The sequence below is a fragment of the Fulmarus glacialis genome, unplaced genomic scaffold (assembly GCF_000690835.1).
Source record: "Fulmarus glacialis isolate BGI_N327 unplaced genomic scaffold, ASM69083v1 scaffold27335, whole genome shotgun sequence".
NCBI lineage: Eukaryota > Metazoa > Chordata > Aves > Procellariiformes > Procellariidae > Fulmarus > Fulmarus glacialis.
In genome coordinates, this window is record NW_009214073.1 from 49,435 (window position 1) to 69,031 (window position 19,597).

Below are 19,597 nucleotides of genomic sequence, written 5' to 3' on the forward strand. Positions count from 1 at the left end.
GATGTGCTTGCCTTAACATGGCAGCTAGTGCCCGTGCACGGTTCCTACCTGGACTCCTGTGGCTGCTCCAGGAGGGCATGGGTCTGCAGTAGTGTCCCTGTGCCATCCCCCAGCCCTTTGGGAGTCCCGGAGATGCCCTAGAGCATCTCGAGTGGCACCAGACACCTGTGTTTAGGCAGCTGAATGACATCCTGGCTGTCATGTATTAAAGGCATCATGATGTAACATTTAGTTTTGTCATGTGGTATTTTTGAGGATTTCACTGGCTGCAATTATAGTGTCTGTTTTCATATACGTGGATTAATTATTCCTTACGCCACTGTTTATGGGGCTATATTGCTTCTGTACTGTATCTCGGGTGTCTTCGTTTCTTCTTTCTTTACCTCCTCCACAGAAATACATCTGACATACTGTTGGGTTTGGTATGGCTGCAGGGATGATTACACAGTGACAGCATCTAATTTAATAAACAATAAAGCCGCTGTTTTGTATATGTAAAGTTTGTCAATGGAAATAATGTTATCTGTGTGCTTTTTATCACCCCCACCACCAGCAGAATGTGCAGGTGTGGCTCTGGCATTTCTAAACTATGCATTAAGAATTATTTATTGCTCAGAGCCACTGTCTAAGCTGTTTTAGGTGGACTTTCCTGTCCTCTTAACTGATTAGCACACAGTTTTTTTATTAACTGATTTGGTTAATGGTGTGATTTTCCTAGTTACTGAAATGTCAACCTCTAGCATGGAAGCAGTTAAACATGTAAATGTATGGGAATGAGTTGTACGGGTATAAACACGTCTCTCCATGTAGGCACATGTGTGTGTCCACACTAGGAATCACAGCAATGTAATTGTAATGTATATAAGTTAGAGTTATTCAAAACAAGACAGTGCACGGTCCTGTGTTTCTCATACTAAATTCTGTGCTCATAACACCCAAATCTTTGGTGCCTCTGTGGTGTATGCTCTCATGCTATCTGGATTGCCTTTCTGAAAGAATTTATAATCTAGGATGTTAGCCTGGAAGTACCATTTTCAGTCTAGGTGGAGGAATCTGTGAGCAGGTGAGCTAAATAGTAAAGAAAAACACAAATGTCTGAGAGAAGTATAATAAATGTGTTATTGTGTAGCTGGCCTTGCAGCTTTTCTCATTGCAATTAAAGTCAGCTTTATAGGAAAACGTTATTAGTGCAGCCAGGACAACCTTAGTTTGTTGTCTTCATGGTGTACGTGTAGTAATATCATCTCCAATACGTGATTACCTGCTGCTGTGCACAGAGAAATGTGGTGCTTAATAAACAGGTCATCAGCAGCTCCTGTTCCTCCTCACAGTTCAGCATGTGTCCTTGGGCTGTATTTTCTGCATATTATTTGGGTCCCGTTCCGAAGATTCATTCTTGCATGCCTTCTTTGCAGCATTCTTTAGTCTAGTACCTGCTTGCTTGACTCAAAGGAGCTCAAAAAAATAAGGCAGGCATGCTTAGTGGTAGTATCACGCAGGAAATCTGACACACGCTTGGACAGAGTTCATTTCTCCAGGGCAGCCCCCACCTGCCTTACCTGCGTTCCCTTCCTGAAACCCCTTTTTCATCCGTTAGACCTTCTCCTACTCCTCCAACAGATGAAGCAGGGGTCTCATGGGCAACAGTCTGCTACGCTCTACAACCTTGGCTTCTCCCCAGATTGCATGCTGCCTGGATTGAGGGTGCTGAGGAAAAACAGTAGGTCATTAAAGATCAAGTCTAAAGTGCAGAGGGAAGTTTGCAAACGAAAGTTGCAGGAGCATCTCTAATATCTGACATATCTTAGCTTGTGAAGCTTGTTTTGACTACCTTAATAACGTTCTTTATATGTGTATTTTTTCCTTTGTCTATTCTTGTAGGGCTTTAAAAAAACAGGCTGAACATCCTTTCCACAAATTCGTCTTGTGACAGTCTGAGCCCGAGTTCAGCAGCAGGGCTGAAACCTGTTAATCTGTTTTACAGGCTTCTGCTGCACAAGCTAGCAGTAGCAAATGGTTGTCCTCTGCGTGAACTGCACTTGAGAAGGATGTTAGGACCTTTGCAAGTGGCTTTCACGGGTATTTATTGAAAGCAGAGGAGCAAGGATGTTTGGAAATACTTTAGTCCATTCTAGGCTCTGGAGGAGGGTGTTTTCTGGGGATACAGGCTCGCCATAGTTAACAGCTAAAGGTTTTAGAAGTACTTTCTCTCTCTGAATTTTATTCATTAATGGGAAGCTCTTAGGCTTTAACGTAGAAGTGGCCTTTCTCTCTCTTGAGAGGCAGTCCCCATAGGATCCCCATACAGCACGCAGAGGTTGCTTGTACAGTCTCTTGCCTTTATGGGCTGCAATGCGGGAGGAGTTTGTGCAACTCCTGCAAACGGAAGGGCAAGTGTGTTCTTGTCCTGTCTAAGGAAACATGTTGTCCTTTCTCTCAGAGGAGGCAGCAGTTAACAAAACAATATAGACAGGATTTCTGGCTAGGTAGTCAGAGTTCTGAAGATCTTGGAAAGCTTGATTGGTTATGGTTTCATTGCAATGATTGTCATTTACAGGGGCACAGGCTCCAGATATATGAAGTGTGATGCCTGGTTCCCAAAGTGACATCCTGGAAAGGGGCAGAATTAGCGACATCATAGCGCTTCTCGCATGGCATATATGTGCTTAACTGGGGTATCTGTTGGGTTTGGATCCAGAATTCATTTTGCTGCTACTTTTCTAAGGGATTTCGTGGAGAATCTGAGTGTTTCCCAATTTCCAGTGATTTGTACGTGGAATTTTGATGCTGACTCTTCTCGAGGGTACAGAGGAAATACTGAGAGCTAATAGTGGTTTGAATAAAATTCATGAAAGCTGAGGGGCAAACTTGATGTACAAAGGAATACATCAAAGAATTTCCCCCATTCTGAGAAGGTTTTTTTGTTGGTTGGTTGGGTTTTTTTCAACATCCAGATTTTTGAAAGGGAAAGGGCTCTGGTAGCTTTTTGTAAGTTGCTTTAACAGTGTTCTCTCTTTGTGGAATCTGCATTTACAGGTTTATCGATAGGGATTTGAAGATGAGTATTGCTAACACATCTCTTTTAAGAAAAATTGACAGGCTCAAAGGAGAGTGGGTTGAAGCTAATATATTTTTGGTTTTTACTTAAACGTGATCCCGAGACACAAGTTCTACTTTTTTACGTTGCTGCCTACGAAGGGGTTCAGTGTTCTGAATAATAGATTATCATGGCCTTTGGGATGTTGTGCATCCACCGGTTTAGCTACTTTCTGGCTTTTGGTATTGAACGATAAACACTCTGGTTCTGCTCCTGTCCTCCATTATCTGTACTCACAGCAAACCTGACCATCTTAAACATGATTAAAATACAATTCAAAAGTTATTAGCTAATTATGACGCAAAGTACTTAATTTGCCATTGCACCCTAATAACTTAAAGGTACTCCTGATAACTTGGTAATAACCGTATCATAAGCAAAAGGACACGGTTGCTACTAACTTAATAGGCAGCTTCCCTCAAGATAAAACATAAATAACATACCTCAATGAAATCGGATTCAAGCTTAGTAAAATTATCTTGGCAAGCAAAGAGAATATTTCTTAATTTTTCTGTGAAATGTTATCATTGCCAAGAAAACTTGGTTACAAAAAACAGAGATGGAAAAAGTATTTGCATGAATAATTGATTTAACATTTCATTGGTTTAAATGATTTTAGGAAAAGTGGTTTTGATATGCTCTGGAAAACTAAGAAGTTTTTAAGGACTTATTTGCAAGATACCTAACACTGTAGGAGATGTGGGGCTTTAAGGCTTGCAGTCCGCTCTTCAGAATATCCAGTGTGTGAGCGAGCCTGAAAAAAGAGCAAGGAGAGCTGGCGGCGTAAAGCATAAAATGCCGGAGATCAAGCTGCGGCTATGGAGCAGCGGGCGTGCAGGTGAGCCGTTGTGTGTAGCTGCTCATTGCCTGATCTCCTCACAAATGGCTGAAGCAAAACGCCTCTCGTGATGAGAGGGACGGCGGCAGGTACCTGCAGCTTCCTCCCCTGCTCCGAGTCTCCTTGTCTTGGCATGCGGGGTGGGTCGATCAGAGAGCCGGCCGGTGGGAGAGGTGTCTCAGGGTCCTAGAGCAAGAGAGGGGCTGTGGTACTGCTCTGTAGGTAGTGGTTTGGCCGAAGGAACAGCCTATTTTGGGATTGCAAGGCTTAAGTTTTCTGGAGACGGGTCTGTATGGTGGCAAAAGGGCTTGAGGGAGCGCTTGGTATCTGAGACAAGCAAAAGTGAGGATCAGAGATAGACGGGATGTCTTGGGAAGTGTCAGCAACTTCAGTGTCTGTCAGATGGAGGAACCTCGCTTTGTCAAATGTGGTGGGGATTGTGAGGATGAGGATCCTGGTTTGCCCTGGAGAGCAGAGGACAGACCCCTCTCAGCCACATCTGAAGCCTGTAATGCAACTTAGAGGTTCAGGAGGTTTGGCTGCCACGGTATTGAAATTGCTTTTAAAACACTTACCTGCCCAGCCTTGTGTGAAAAGATGCAGATTTGGGTTGCAGCCTGTTCCTCTTATCTGTCTGTATCTCTTTGGTATACCAGAGCAGAGAGAGAAGGTATATGGTAAACAGAAACTCCCTGGCCCATCATCCACAGTCTGGGGATAGTGCTCTCCTGGCCTCACCCTTGCTGCCGTCGTGCGATGTGGGAGATGGTTTCCATCTGCCCACATATATAGTTTTCTGGCCATGAGTCACCAGCTCTTGACATCCCATCCCAACTATTTATTCCTTTCTTTTCTAAAATGTCAGCATTTCTCCAAGTGCCATTTGGGTCTGGGTGAATGATGGTCCTGAGTTTGGGAATGCGGGTTTGAGCATCCCGGGAGAAGTCTGTGACAGAGCCTACGTTTTTTGGCCTACTTCTGTTGGACATTTGGGCACCCTGCACCCACCATAGGGCTGTCAACCGGTATGTTATGTGCCTTGGGGGAGTTCCTGTATTGGTGGTATTTCATAGTGTAATTATTACTTCTGGTGTGAATCTCCTAGGTAGCTAGATCACCTATTTAGCAGGGAAAATACAGGTTCTAATTTTTCATGGAAAAACTTCCTTTTCAGGCAAACAGAGATTAGGGTGTTGCTATTGACTTCTGGAGCCTTAGCCATCCATTTTTTAGTTCACCCCAATGTTTCCTGTGACCCACATATCCTCTTTTGTTCGGCTGCCATTTGGTTACACGTCTCATCATCTCTACGCTCATCTGCGGCGTAGAAAGCTGTCGTTCGCTCTCGTGTAAGTAGCAGTCCTGCAACATGACTACACGGTGTTGTGCAATTTATTCTTTTTCAGTTAATGTGTCAGTTTGTCCATGTGGGTTAGATCCAATGACTATTAGTTCATTTTGTAATATGTCTGATTTGCTTTCATCTCTGCTCCTGGTGCTGCCTCTGATCAGGCAGGTTGTAGCAAATCCCATGTTTTGTTTTTTTTTTTTCGGTCTCTGATGCGTTCCCTGACGATACCACCTCACTCGTCATTTCAGATCCTTCCCACCTGCTCCTCACATGCTTTACTCTGCATTTAAGACTATTCACAACTTCTTGTCTATCTCAATTTCTTCTAAATGTTTTATTAGCTGTCTTGAGCTTGCCCTTACCTTTTCTTTTGCTTCCATGCTCGAATAACAATCTTAAGACGTTTGAAATGATCTCCATGTAAATGATTCAGTTCTTTAATCTTTAGCAAATATTTCCACAAAGGTTTAACATCCTTCTACTCAGTATCTGGGATTTATCTGTTCTTTAAAATGCCATGTAACATTTTCTTTTAAATCTCATAAGAACTGGTGTTTTAATACCTTCTCCCGTACATGCTTCTTGCTCTGTCATTTTGGGTCCTATATAAATACCTTTTCTATAGAAGGTTTAATGAGATTTTAGGTTTTAATACATTTTTCCCCTGTTACCTTTGCTTTAGAATCATTGTATTCATGCCTCTCTTGATAATGTAGGAACTGTCTGTGCCAAAGAATTCCTGAGACTCATGGACATGAAACCTTAAATTAAATGTAAGGAGGAAGAGATAAGAACAAATTATAATAGCACTGAGAGCAAGAGATTACAACAGGGTATTTGGTTAAAATGCGGTTTTCATAATAGATGTTCCTGAAAATTGCAAATGTATTCTGTTATATCATGTTTATGAGCCAACTTTTGTTATGCAGAGTTATAAAGATTGCTAGGTATTCAGTTACTGTGGATCCAAATGACGTGAGGTATTCAAAAAAGAAGAGCGGGTTGTTACTGTCATAGTGGTCCTCTGAAAAAAGAATAGAAACCTCGTCATTCTCTGTTTGGGTAGAACAGCATTTGTCCCTGGCGTGGATACCTCTTCAAATGTACTAGCTTCTAGGGGACAGTGCAAAATTATATAATTTAGACATACGAGGAAGTAAAATTAAATAGCCATGAGATGAGCATACCATTAAACAGATCTAATTTATAATGGGCTCTTATGCAAATTGCCTTTGAGCACTCAGTAAAAGAAAATGAAAAGAAATTAATAAGGACAACGTGGACTAAAAAGTCTCAGAGAAAAAAAAGTCAAAGCCTATTCCAGCTCGCTCTCCGCACACCCCAGAGTGTTAAATAAGCATTCCCATTAGCCGCATAAATATAATGATGTGATAATACAACTTGCATTCACTTATCCTTTTAAGGGCCAAACCCCTACTCACTTTGCCACAGTGGCTCCAACCAGGTGAGTGAGATTTCAATTAAAATGCTTTTTCTTTGCCGTGTCATTCATTATTGGAGGGAGAGAGATGTGTTTCATGAGTACTTCGCCCCTTGCCAGCCACTGATCATCCGACCTCGGTGGAGTCCCAGGCAGTTCCTTGCCCTGCCGTTAGCACGGGGCTGCGGGTGCCAGGGCATCGCCCGTGCTCCTGCTGCTGCGCAGTTCCCTCTGCCGGGTTACTGAAAGGGCTTCGCACTAGGAGTTTTCCTCCCTTTTTTGTTGTTCTGCGAAAGACGGACAGAGCAGGGAAAGCTGACAGCTTAGAACTCTTGAAAATAGTTTATTGCAAAAGATTTTCGGTTAGTTTTGAGTTCGTAGTGTCCCCTGATAACGACAAGAGTGTTAAAAATAATATGCTGAATATATTCAATAATAAGGAATCTGTGTTTTCTCAGAGAAAAAAAAAAAGGTTTATTTCTACCTTAGATTAAAAGTAATGCAATATTCAGCATGCTTGCAGACATCAAAGTTTGCATCTTTTCCGTGTTCTTTGTATCCCTTTAATTACAAAAGGGATGAATTTTAGCTCTGTCCACTGAAGCCACTAAAACAATCTGCAAAACTGTGTCATTTTTCTCAGTGTTAAGAAAGTTGTGCAATAGTTGACTTGTTTAATTAATCTTGGGCATCTTGTTCCTAATTATTGCTGCTTTCCCAAATTCTCAGCTGAGGCAGAATATACTAAAGGGAAGTCTTTCTCTTTATGTGTATAATAATATATATAAATATTTATACACTGAGAGAGCAAGGTTATAAACACTTACACAGTTTTGCTGCAGACTGAGTGTATTTTTATGCTTGACAAACAGGACTTCTTTCTGAAGAATTTGAGAAATCCTGTAAGCAATGTCATCTTCCCGTGCTAGCTCTTTGGTCTAGAAATGCTGCTATGGAAGTGCTGGTCTGTGGGGAGAAGGGTCCATCCCTGTAGTATTTTATGGAATTAAAACACTTATCTCTTCCGTGTCCTGTTGTTTTCTCCCCACTAAAACTAGGCTTGCGGCTGTACCTGTTTTTTGTCCTTAAAGTAAAACCAAATTCTCTGACGGAAGCAGAGTTTTCCACTGGTTATTTTCAACCCTTGAAGCATTTGATTTCTGACAGTGGAATACAATACTTAAAGCCACAGACATTAATTATTACCCATTGGAGGTTTCAACCCACTTTCAACCCATGGGACGTTAATTTTCCTGATATACAGAAAATTCAAGCCTGTTACTTTTAATTAAATATTTCAGAAGTACATTTTCTTGTAAATGGACTACAGTTTTTTTATCCTTTACCCTTGATATTTGGCTAATTCTGCATATAATTATCATCTTATTTTGCAAGCCTCCTTCAAAGCACTTTCCTGTTTGGAAATCCATTCGGCTGTTACGTATTTGTCATTTTTAAAAAAAACCAAAAGTTATCTTTGCCAATTATTGGCCAATGTTGTCAAGAAGGAGATGGGGAAAAACATCTTTCGGGTTTTCTTGGGAAGTGAAATTATAATAAACATAACTTAACAGTCCCTTCTCGTGCCAGCGGATTGATATCTCTTAAGCATTTATAACTGCAGTGTGAGACCAAGCAGGGTAAACAGAGCTATGGGTGACAGGGAGGATGGTTACTCAAATATTATTGTATAGAAAAGTTGCCAAGCGAGGCACAGCAGAGAGCTTGCCGCTGTGCTTCCAGGAACCCAAGAGTACAGGGGGAGGCTGGAGGGTGAAGGCATTGGTCGTTCCCCAGGTCCTGGCATAGCCCAGCCTCCTCTCCTGATGGGTGTAGCAAATGCAGCTTAGGAGAAGGACCATGCCACCAGATTTGGGTCCCGTGTTATCCCTAGTCTCTCCCTGGAGGCCATATGTAGGAAGCTGGAATCTACATTTTTCCATCTGAAAAGGAAAAAGGCTTTAATTTTGTTTACAGAAGTCTCTCTGCTGGGGGTCTACCCTTCCAAAGCTGTTTTAACATGTGAAAGTGCAGTTGTGTATTGCAAAGTGATCCTGGGGGGGGATGTGAGAGGAATTGGAACTTTGCAATTCCTTGGGTTTTTCTGCTGCTGCAAAGCAGCAGTGCACCAAAGCAGCGCTTTCTGTTAACTCTTCCAGCCCAGACCAATGGCTTTCAGGTCCCAGGTAGCACTCCTGATGGTTGTGCGCTCTTGTCAGCATTGTGGTATCCATCCTCTGATACTATCTTGTTCTTCTCCTAAACAATTAATAAAATGAAGACAAAAAGCCTAGAGGTTTAAAATCATAGAATGGTTTGGCTTGGAAGGGACCTTAAAGATCATCTAGTTCCAACCCCCCTGCCATGGGCCGGGACACCTTCCACTAGACCAGGTTGCTCAAAGTCCCATCCAAACTGGCCTTGAACAGTTCCAGGGATGGGGCATCCACAACTTCTCTGGGCAACCTGTTCCAGTGCCTCACCACCCTCATAGTGAAGAATTTCGTCCTTATATCTAATCTAAATGTACCCTCTTTCAGTTTAAAGCCATTACCCCTTGGGCTATCACTACATGCCCTTGTAAAAAGTCTCTCTCCAGCTTTCCTGTAGGCCCCCTTCAAGTACTGGAAGGCTGCTATAAGGTCTCCCCGGAGCCTTCTCTTCTCTGGGCTGAACAACCCCAACTCTCTCAGTCTTTCTTCTTAGGAGAGGAAAGGCTCCATCTCTCTGATCATTTTTGTGGCCCTCCTCTGGACCTGCTCCAACAGGTCCATGTCCTTCTTACATTGGGGGCCCCAGAGCTGAATGCAGTAAATATGTAATTATATAGTAGTAATTGAGAACTAGGGAAATGCTGTAGAAACCAATTACCATTATACATTTCAGTAACGACTGACTTAGCCAAATATATATGTTTTGTGTGTGAATTCCATGATAGATTCCAAGACAATATGCATGAGTATAGAGGAAGATTAATTCTAGATGCCGAGTGCATCCGTATTAGACATAAATGTTGCTCATCCACCTAGAGAGCAGGAACCTGTATTATATGGCCTGTCGCAGCTTAAATTTTGAGCAATAAGGCAGACAGTAACAAGTATCCGAGGAAGAAGGCTTGAATTGTTCAAAGGGATGGCTTTGAAAAAATATTTTGTACCTAATCATTCTGCAAAATATATTTAATTCCTTATATGTTACAGATTTCGTGCGACTTGAATTGATTCAGGCATTTCCTACAGAATTGTAAGTGGCCCGTTGAGGTTAATGAGGTTTTATTTCTTTCCTGGTCTTCATCTCTCCCAGCTGGTGAGAAAGAATAGATCGAGACTTGTATTCTGTTCACAGCTTGTTGCCGGGTGTACTACCGAGGTCCCTGCTGCGGGCACAGACATCACTTCAGACTCCATTTGGGTTGGCTGTGCCGTTTTCAAAGGGAAGGTGTATGGCTGTGGGTGTGAAGTGTCGTGTGGTCACCTGGAGCCCCGTCCCTCTGCAGTCCCCTGAGACCCCGCTGCAAGCCCTGCTCTCTCCCCCTCTTTGGGAACCGCTTCTGTCTTTTGCCTCTTGAACTTTTCCTGGAGATCCCCTTCTGCTGGCTGATGGGTGGGGGAGTCTCTCGGCCTGGGATGCTTCGTGCAGCCAGGAGGACTGATCACCTCTTGAGGTTTTGGCAGGTTTTTTTCTACTGGTGGTCGGGAATGGTTGTTTCTTCAGTTCTTTTATAACAAAAATAGTGTGCCGTGACTGTTTGTTTTGCTTGTGGTACCCTTTTCGTGAGAGGACAGTTTTGTACCTTACCTACGCCACAAACTGAGCGCGATCAGGCAACAAAAGTGCCTGTTGGTCCCCTAGCTCCATGCTGATGTACGGTGATGCTGTTGTATGCTCTTTAGTAACCTGCAGAGGTTTTTACTGTGCTGGTTCCCGAAACAGACTGGTTATATTGGTACAAAAACCACATACAAATGAGCCTTTTCATTAAAATAATGAAAACGCAGAATCTGCAGAATATTGCAGAATGTAACAGGTTGTGACAAGGCTCTGAAATCACATCCCAGATTGCCGGTAGTATTTCACGCAGAGAGTCCGTGTGACGTATCGTAAGGGAGCTATTTCGAGACCGTTTTGTTTACAGTTCTGGTGTTGGAAAGAATCAAAAAGTACTTCCACATTGCACATGCGGATGTATAAACAGGTGCACAAAATCAAACCTACCAGTTACTTCTGCCGATTTCACTGGGAAACTGCGAGTGACTCAGGAGTGTTTTGCAAATGCCCTGGTGCAGAAACACAACATGTATTTCGTGTTACTCTGGCAGGGTTTTTCTTCAGTTTTCAGCCTTCCTGCTGCTCTAACAAAAGCAGGTTTGTGGGGCACGCGTCTAGAAAACGTGTGTGTGCCCAGCGGTTGATGCTGCAAGAACTGTTGGCAGACGGAGGCTCTCTAGGTAGCTGTGTGGTCCTGGTGGTCGGTGGGTGGCCTCTGTCAAAACTGAGGGGTTTTTCCTGATTATTTTAGTGTGTGCTAATTGATACCTGCCACAAACAGTTAATTTTTACTGTGAAATTGTTACCTCACATTGAAATGTTATAACCTTTGTATCCCCAGCTTCTTATTCCCACAATGTGCTGCCCCCTCAGTTGCGCCTGTCCAAGTGTTGGTTGCAGTAAATGTCATCCAAAAAATGAACTGGGTTTAGAACCAAACAAAACCCAAGCAAAACCCAAGCAAACAACCCAAAAATACCCATTTCCCAAGTGCAATTTCCAAACTAAATCAGGTTCACCGTGCAGTCCCCTGGAAAGCAGAATGAAGTCAATCTCAAGGGGGTTGGTGCCATCGGGAGGGACAGGGTCTGCTCATGGGGGCTATTGAGAGAGATGTCCAAAATCATCGAAGGGGTGTCATATCATGAGACACGGATTTGGGCAGCGGGGCTGGTGCGAGAGGCTCCTGCCCCAGCTGCTTCCCCCTCTGCCTCCCCAGCAGAGCTGTGCTGCTTAAAAGTCTCTGAGGCCACGCTGGAAAACACCCAGCTTAAATCATGGTTTGAAACCAACCCTTTTCCTACAAAGCGGAGCCGCAGAGCTGCTTCGGTGAAGTCGGTGCAAGGGGGTTTTGCAGCGTCGGGCCGTTTGAGCGGCGGCTGAGCTGAGCTTGATCTGACCCTGCTGCTTGCCTCTTGTTTCCTCTCCAGAATCGGCCGGCTTTTCGATGGCACGGAGCCCATTGTCCTCGACAGTCTCAAGCAGCATTATTTCATCGACAGAGATGGGCAGATGTTCAGATATATCTTGAATTTTTTAAGGACATCAAAACTCCTCATTCCTGATGATTTCAAGGTGAGATTTCAAGGGACTTGGGTGTTTTGCATGTACCTTGGTAAAGCAAGTATCTGACGTGTAGTCAAAACAGAGCCCTAGACGGGGGGGCGGAACTTGTAGGGTATGGTGTTTGATTTCAGGTATGTGGCAAAAGTAAGCATGGGGTTGCTAAAGTGGCATCTGTCAGGCTTTCCTAGCGTGGCATCAATATTAAATTTTCCCCTCCTGGCTATAGCGTAATGGAGCAACCTTGCCATGTTTGACCTAGGGAAATTAAATATCGTAGGATGCTGATGGAGACAGAAAGGATGTTACAATCTGGAACCGACTGCTCGTGAGCTTTGCTGATTACTTGTCTCCTCTCATCTGCTTTTATGCTTCCCTTCTGATTGCAGCAGCTCCAGCTTCCACTCCCACGCTGAAATTCAGAGAATGGTGTAGGAATCACAGTATTGACAAAATAAACTGCACACGTGGTAATATTTGAGCATTAAGTCATAGAATATTTTCTCCCTCAGACTCTTGAATGCATACTGCAAGTTTAATTTTGGAGTTTTAGAGAAGTCAGGGATGAACAGTTCCACGTTTATTATTTGAACTTTATTGAAGAGCCTGCTTTTTTTCTTTTTAATAACAAATTAAATTTGTGGTAGTTCACCACGTTAGACATTAGCCTACAGAGGTAGAGTTTCAGACTCCATGTGATGTTCTGTGTTCATCTGCTTGTAGGTATGTGGGTGTATGTGTGGTGTCAGCGAAGAGAGTGCTGGAGTCCGCGGTTGCAATCAGAACAGATCTTTATCATTACTTAATTAATGCATATCAGCATAGCTGGCTGTGCCATTAGTTCACCATAGGAAATACAGCAATTCAGATTGAACAGGAGAGGTGATGAGGAAGGGTTAGAGCAGTTCACACTGGTGTGCAGTCTTTTATCCCTCACATCTGAGACAGATTTTCAGGTGTTTGGGGCATAATAGGTGTGAGGTTGAGTTCAAGAGCCGTATTGCAGCAACGGCAATACTTCTCCCATGCGAGACAAGGGTAGACCTATCTGGAAAAATGCGGGAGTTTGGAACTAGCCGATAAGCATCATATCCCTCTTTTGAAGCCTTAGCATGGCTTTGTGCTGCTCTTGGCATTTGTCCTGAAGATAATCAGAAATACAGAAAAAGGAAAAGCCACCTTCCATGCAATATTAAGAAGTTATATATGCAGAGCCTTTTAGACACATAAACATACTGTAGCTGTGCTGAAATTAAAAATGTAACTCCTGGCAAGTTCATCCAACTAACATGATGTTCAAAGGGGTGCCCTTCCCAGATATGCTTTAAGGTGTCTGAAAGATCGGTGCTTAAAATGAACAGCGATCCTTGTTTCTTAGAAATATATAGATTAGGTGACTTTTTTGTTACACATTAAATGTAAGCAGTATTTTGAGCATGGTTTAGGTGTCCCATTCTCATCAAGTGTTTGGTTTCTAGCTCAAATTCAGGGCCATATTGACTGTTAGTAGTCTTCTCTTGTTGTCATTCTGTTCCTCTGTCTTCCCTAATTCTCATGTATTGCTTTCCTCTGTATAAATATTTTCCAAATGGTCTTATGCTCTTAAACCTAGAAAAACAAGACTTTTTTTTCTTTTAATTTAAAAAATGGCAGTAGACAGACTCCAGATCATCAGTTCTAAATTGCTTCTGTACTGGCTATGCTTAGAAATGCGTTCTCTCTGCTCTGGTGTTTGAGATGATGTAGTAAACAATACTGTTGGCAAAATGGGGAGGTATTAAAAAATACTTAATTTTTAAAATGCAGTAATATGTGCAATCCATTATGCAAATATCTGAATCATTTTACACTAAGAACCATTGCAGGCTTCCTCATTTACATTCTTATACCTGTTACAATGCCTGCTGGTATTGCTGTAAGACGTGATGGATCCTAGTGATGAATTTTCTGAATCCTGATTGAATTCTGTTCCATCTGTTCAATGAGGTCATTATTCTATGACATCACTATGGGGCTAAAATACGGGGAAAAGTGGGATTTTTTCCTGGATTATTCCATAGCAGGAGGGAGTTGAGCAAGCATAGCCTCCCCCTCCCCTCACGAGTGCTACTATGCCCAGTCTGTTTCAAGGGGCTGATGGTTATTTTTTGCTTGCACTGTTATTTTATTACACCTTCCTACACAGTAATTACGAACTATGTCTGAAGGCTTCCAGATCTAGAACGGGGTTAGCCTGAATAACCATATACATTAAGCGGTACGTTAGCAATGCCTCTTTCTTAATTGTGCACAGTAATATATGTGTCTTTCAGGACTACAGTTTGTTATATGAAGAAGCAAAGTATTTCCAGCTTCAGCCCATGCTAGGAGAGATGGAAAGGTGGAAACAGGACCGGGAGAGCGGTCGCTTCTCAAAGTCTTGTGAGTGCCTGGTGGTGCGAGTTGCCCCAGATCTTGGAGAGAGGATTACACTGAGTGGCGATAAGTCATTGATAGAAGAAGTGTTTCCAGAAATCGGTGATGTGATGTGTAATTCTGTCAACGCCGGCTGGAATCACGACTCGACGCACGTCATCCGATTTCCACTGAACGGATACTGTCACCTCAACTCAGTTCAGGTAGGAAGTCACGCATGCATTTTTTGGAAGGGAGCCTGCTGGCCAGGTACCGGTGGGTTAACCCTCGTCCCTGTCGCTGGAGCGTTTTGGTGAACAAAATCAGCTGGAGGCTTTGAGCTAGATATTTACTTCTGTGGGTCAGGGCTGCTTTCTCGACTTAATTCACACATATCATCACCAAATCTCTTTGCAAGCAAACTACAGTAGTGTTAAAAACCTGCTTTAGGAGATACATGTTTGCCTCAATATGAAGACATTGCATGTTTGGAGAAACAGCTTTTTGACATTTGAATATGGGGCGACCATTCAAGCCTGCTTCCAGTCCCTTGCCCTGCTTGTTATAATTTTTTTTCTGGCTTGATGAGAGGGCACAGGAACATCTCAAGCCAGGGAGGGAAGATGCCACATCCCCGCAGAGCCTGTTGTGAGGGCATCGGGAGCTGTCCCTTCACCTGAGAAAAGTAGTGGAGATGCTCTGATTTGCCAGAGTCCACAGGAGCTCTGAAACTAAATAGGAAGAACGGAGGAGCAAAAAGGTGAAGCCCCGGTCTCTTATTCTGGGTGTAACAAGTGAGGAGTGAGGAGAAAGGGGAATTAATGTGAGAAAGAGACGACGGGACAGTAGCGTTGGCCGGCTCCACAGAGGTAGAACACAGCCAACGTCCTCCTTCCTCCTCCTTCCTCCTGAAACAGGACTCAGTGTTTCTGGAGAAGGGAGCAGCCTGCAGCCACAGAAGAAGGCATCTGTTGAGTCTTACCCTCGTAGAGGGGACTTTGCCTCAGCCCCCTCTGCTCTATTTCAAACTGGGACATCCTAGGAGGACTTTGACCCTTCAATAAGACTATCAGGCAAGGCGTGTAATGTGAAGGGTACAGCGGGGGGAAGTTATCACAAGTGTGGTTAAAAACTAGTGTGTCCTTTTTCCAGTGTTACCCAGGTCTTTTGCATTTGATAAAGACCTCTCTAATACTTCTTGAATAAATCACCATATACTTTGGACGAAGAAAACATGTTCAGTCTTCCTCCTTGCTGTGGTAACAAAAACAAAGGCACGTCTGCTTATTGCAAATCGGGACCCATCCATTTCTGTGGTCTCGGGGAAGACCCTCCTCTTTCACTTTCAGCAGTTTCTCCTAATTTTTAATGGCATAGTAGAGGTCTGTTGCAATAGGACAAGGGGGAACGGTTTTAAACTGAAAGAGGGTAGATTTAGACTAGATAGAAGGAAGAAATTTTTTACGATGAGGGTGGTGAAACACTGGCACAGGTTGCCCAGAGAGGCTGTAGATGCCCCATCCCTGGAAACATTCAAGGTCAGGTTGGACGGGGCTCTGAGCAACCTGGTCTAGTTGAAGATGTCCCTGCTCATTGCAGGGGGGGTTGGACTAGATGACCTTTAAAGTCCCTTCCAACCCAAACTATTCTCTGATTCTATGTAGCAATATCTAAAATCAGTAGCTGTTACGAAATGGATAAGAAAAAATCTGGGAGACAAATGCAGGTAATTTCTGGAATAATTGTAATAAACTTTTAAGTTCATCTGTTTTATCCTTTGTTGGTTAAAAACAACCAACCTCACACACCTGTCTCCACCGAGTTAGCACATCCTGCACAGCCAGCACTTTGGAGTGAGAACGCTTCTTCACATCTGGAATTGTCACTAGCGCTATTGATGCTGTTTGGTTTAGATACACCTCCTAAATGCTGCGGACTCATGAGGGAGTTCTTACGCAGAAGAGACTTGCAAGTTGAGCTTGGCATCTTTCCATCTGCCAGGTCCTGCTGTCCAGGTAGAGAAGGTCTGCTCTGCTCCCTCCCCAGCAGTACGTGCTGAAGGCTCGCCAGGCACTGCAAATGTGCTAGCACTTAACACAGGAGTCTGGATAGACCTATCATCGAGATGTGGTTAACCCATGTTATGCTTGGACAGTGGTCTCTTACTGGCCTTTACTGTCATGCTGAAACATCGAAGTTGTTTTGTCGTAGTGACTAATGCAAATTTAGAACAGCCTTAGATGTAAGATTATGACTGAAAAGGGATAGGACTTTCAAGGAGGGTTATTTAGCCACATGTCATGTGATAGTTCTCAAAGCAGTTGTACCCTTCAGCTGTTTATCACTTACTCTGACGCTTACATTTTTGTCACACAAATAAGAATTGCCAAGCATACTTACTGATGTGAAAAACCCAAGTCAGAGTGGCAAAATATGCACAGGCTTCAAGAGAGATGATGATCCCACATTGATAATGCTGCATCTTCCATTTTTGGGGGACATAAGCATCTCCCAGTCCTAATAACAATGTGGGGTGGGACAGGGACTACCATAAACCTGGAGAGTTAGGTACAGACCAAATGGTTTGTCCAGGGCTGGCTAGTTTCCTGACCAGTTGCTTCCACCGCATTTTTCTCAGGACCTAAGTTCTCCTTTATTTTTCAGTGGCTTGCACTGAGACATTTTGGGGGGATTTTGGCTTATATTGTTAAAAGCTAAAGATCCAGGTAAACAAAAATTGCACAGGTGTTTTGATGATTGCTCTTTTCCTACCCCTCCTTTTTGAGATTTGTCTGCTGTGCAATTAGCCATGCTCAGGTATTTTGGAAAGACATTTGCCGACCTGAAGCAATGCATGTAAAGATGTGACATGTCTTGTTTTCAGCGTTTTTAAACCACAGCTCACTTCTCCCCTCACCCCAATCCTCTGCAGCCTTCTGCTGCTCTGCTTGCCCTTGCTGTCCCAGCACACACGCAAGCCAATTTGCTAATTGGTGAAATAGCTGGGAAGGACTTGGTAGCCACCTGCTCCCAGCACAGCCCCAGTGAGGTCTGGTCATGCAAGGGTCCCATGTCCTGAGGGGTGCGGGAGCATCAGCTTCCCCTTGGGGCTGGTGGCCATCACAGCTGACCCTGGTGAAGCCCTGGAAGAGTTTCCTTCACAGGTGAGGCGAAGGAAGCCCAGGCAGCAGAACAGATAAAGATGATGATAAAAGTAGCAAAGAGTATAAACAAGGGAAGGAATGCCTCAGCCCAGCAGTTACAGTAAACCAGCATGAACATGGGTAATTGAGAAAGAAAAAAAAAAAAAAAAAAGTGGAATAGTGATGTGGAAGGAGACCATGTTCTTAGCAGCCTGGAGCTGGTGCTGGGAGCTGAGTTCTTTGCACCATCGTTTGCTGGGCACATCCCTCTGCCTCTCCGAGAGGCCTGCCCTGCCTTTTTTCCTTGTGGTTTTTTTCTTCTTTTTTTCTTTTTTTCTTTTTGCCATTGTATTTCCCACTGAAAGCAATGCTCAAGTTGTGAAAAGGGAGGAAAAAAGGTGAATAGGGCGGAACTCGTTAGTCCCATAATTAGAGTTAAAAGGTCCCAGGTTTTACCACAGGTAACTGTAGCCACAAATCTTCGTAGTCGCTGTTGGTTTTTAAGTCTCTAGAAAATATGATGGTAACTTTTCTGAAATTATGACTGCAGTATCTGCATTGTCACCATTTAGTTGAGGTGTTTGCTCAGCACCCTCCGGTACCTGCTGTGCAATCCTGTATTTGCGCTTTTGTATTGTAAATTTTGTGAAGCAGAGAATGCGTTTTTCCAAGCATGTTTCTGTGGCTAGAAGAATGCTGGATTTGTTGACAGTACTAAAAAAAAAATATATATTTTTCTTCATTTTTCTTCTTATTGCTCAGTGGCCAAAGTCAGCAGAAATCAGTCCAGTACAATGAAGCTGAGGGGAATCAATTAGCGTATCTGTGTAACCTCTTTTGTTTCCTAGCTGGATCCATTCGAAAACATTAGTTATCATCCTAGGACAGTAAATAGTGTGTTTATTTTCTTATACATCCATGTTTGTTTCCTCTTTTTTGCAGGTACTTGAGAGGTTACAGCAAAGAGGGTTTGAGATTGTTGGCTCATGTGGAGGTGGGGTGGACTCTTCCCAATTCAGTGAATACGTACTGAGACGAGAACTCAGAAGGACATCTCGTGCACCCTCCGTCATTCGAATAAAGCAAGAGCCTCTGGACTAAAATGGACACGTTTCTTTATGCAAAAAAAAAAAAAAAAAAAAAAAAGGAAAAGAGAGAGTTAAAAAAAGGGGGACGTTTCATGTGCAGTTTGGACTCCAAACAAGTCCTGGAACTAAAATTGAATAAAAGACACATTTATATCAAATATAGAGACCACACCTGAATTCATATGGGAACATTTGGAATAGTAGTAATAATAATAATAACCTCAAGGTGTAAAAGAAAACACACACACACACACATATATAAAAAAAATATGTATGTATATGTATGTATGTACATATATATATGTATGTATATGTCAAAGGGTAGGAAATGCAACCAACAGAAAAGTGGTAGATGAGGTTGGTGCTGTGATGGCCATTAAGTGTCCTAGGCCTTACTCGAGCCCACTTAACGGTGTACAAGCCATTACCATTGGGGGATACATAGACTACTCTTCACCCATTTTCCATTGCCAAACAGCCATCCACTTTTTAACGTGTGCACACCTTGACTCAACTTTATTTGCATATGGAGGTTTATGTCTGTCTTTTTTAGAGGTGGATGGGCAGGTGTTCAGGAGATGACCATCCATTGCATTGGAAAGCTAGTCGACTGAAATTTTAAATGTAGTTTGTACAGAAGTCGCACACTTTTTGTCTGCCCTCACAGATGTGAAAGGTTAACTTTTCTTTTGAATGAGTTTTTTGTTGTTTTTGTTTTGTTTGTGTTTTTTCAAAGGGGGCCAGAATAATTAATATTTGGTAGAGATGCTCTGGTTTGAATCTGCTGCTTTCCTACAATTTTTTCAAATTTTATAATGTATTAAATACAATAAACTCTGTTTAAAATAACGAGGGTCTGATTTAAGCCAACAGAAGCAGAGAGGTGGGATTTAGCTCACTGCACTCCAGGGCGT

General features: G+C 43.0%; 1 protein-coding gene across 2 annotated transcripts in view; it reads left to right on the forward strand.

The window, feature by feature from the left end:
* The window catches only part of KCTD1 (potassium channel tetramerization domain containing 1), a 68,168-nt gene extending 49,427 nt beyond the window's left edge, over positions 1-18,741 (forward strand). The window contains exons 3-5 of one of the 2 annotated variants that reach the window (XM_009578438.1): positions 11,926-12,070; positions 14,371-14,676; positions 18,538-18,741. In XM_009578438.1, coding sequence (XP_009576733.1) covers positions 11,926-12,070; positions 14,371-14,676; positions 18,538-18,696 — 610 coding nt within the window. In that variant the 3' untranslated portion in view covers positions 18,697-18,741. The remainder of the gene's footprint in view (positions 1-11,925; positions 12,071-14,370; positions 14,677-18,537) is intronic. The other variant, XM_009578439.1, reaches the window with a different exon arrangement.
* The last annotated feature ends 856 nt before the right edge of the window (positions 18,742-19,597 follow it).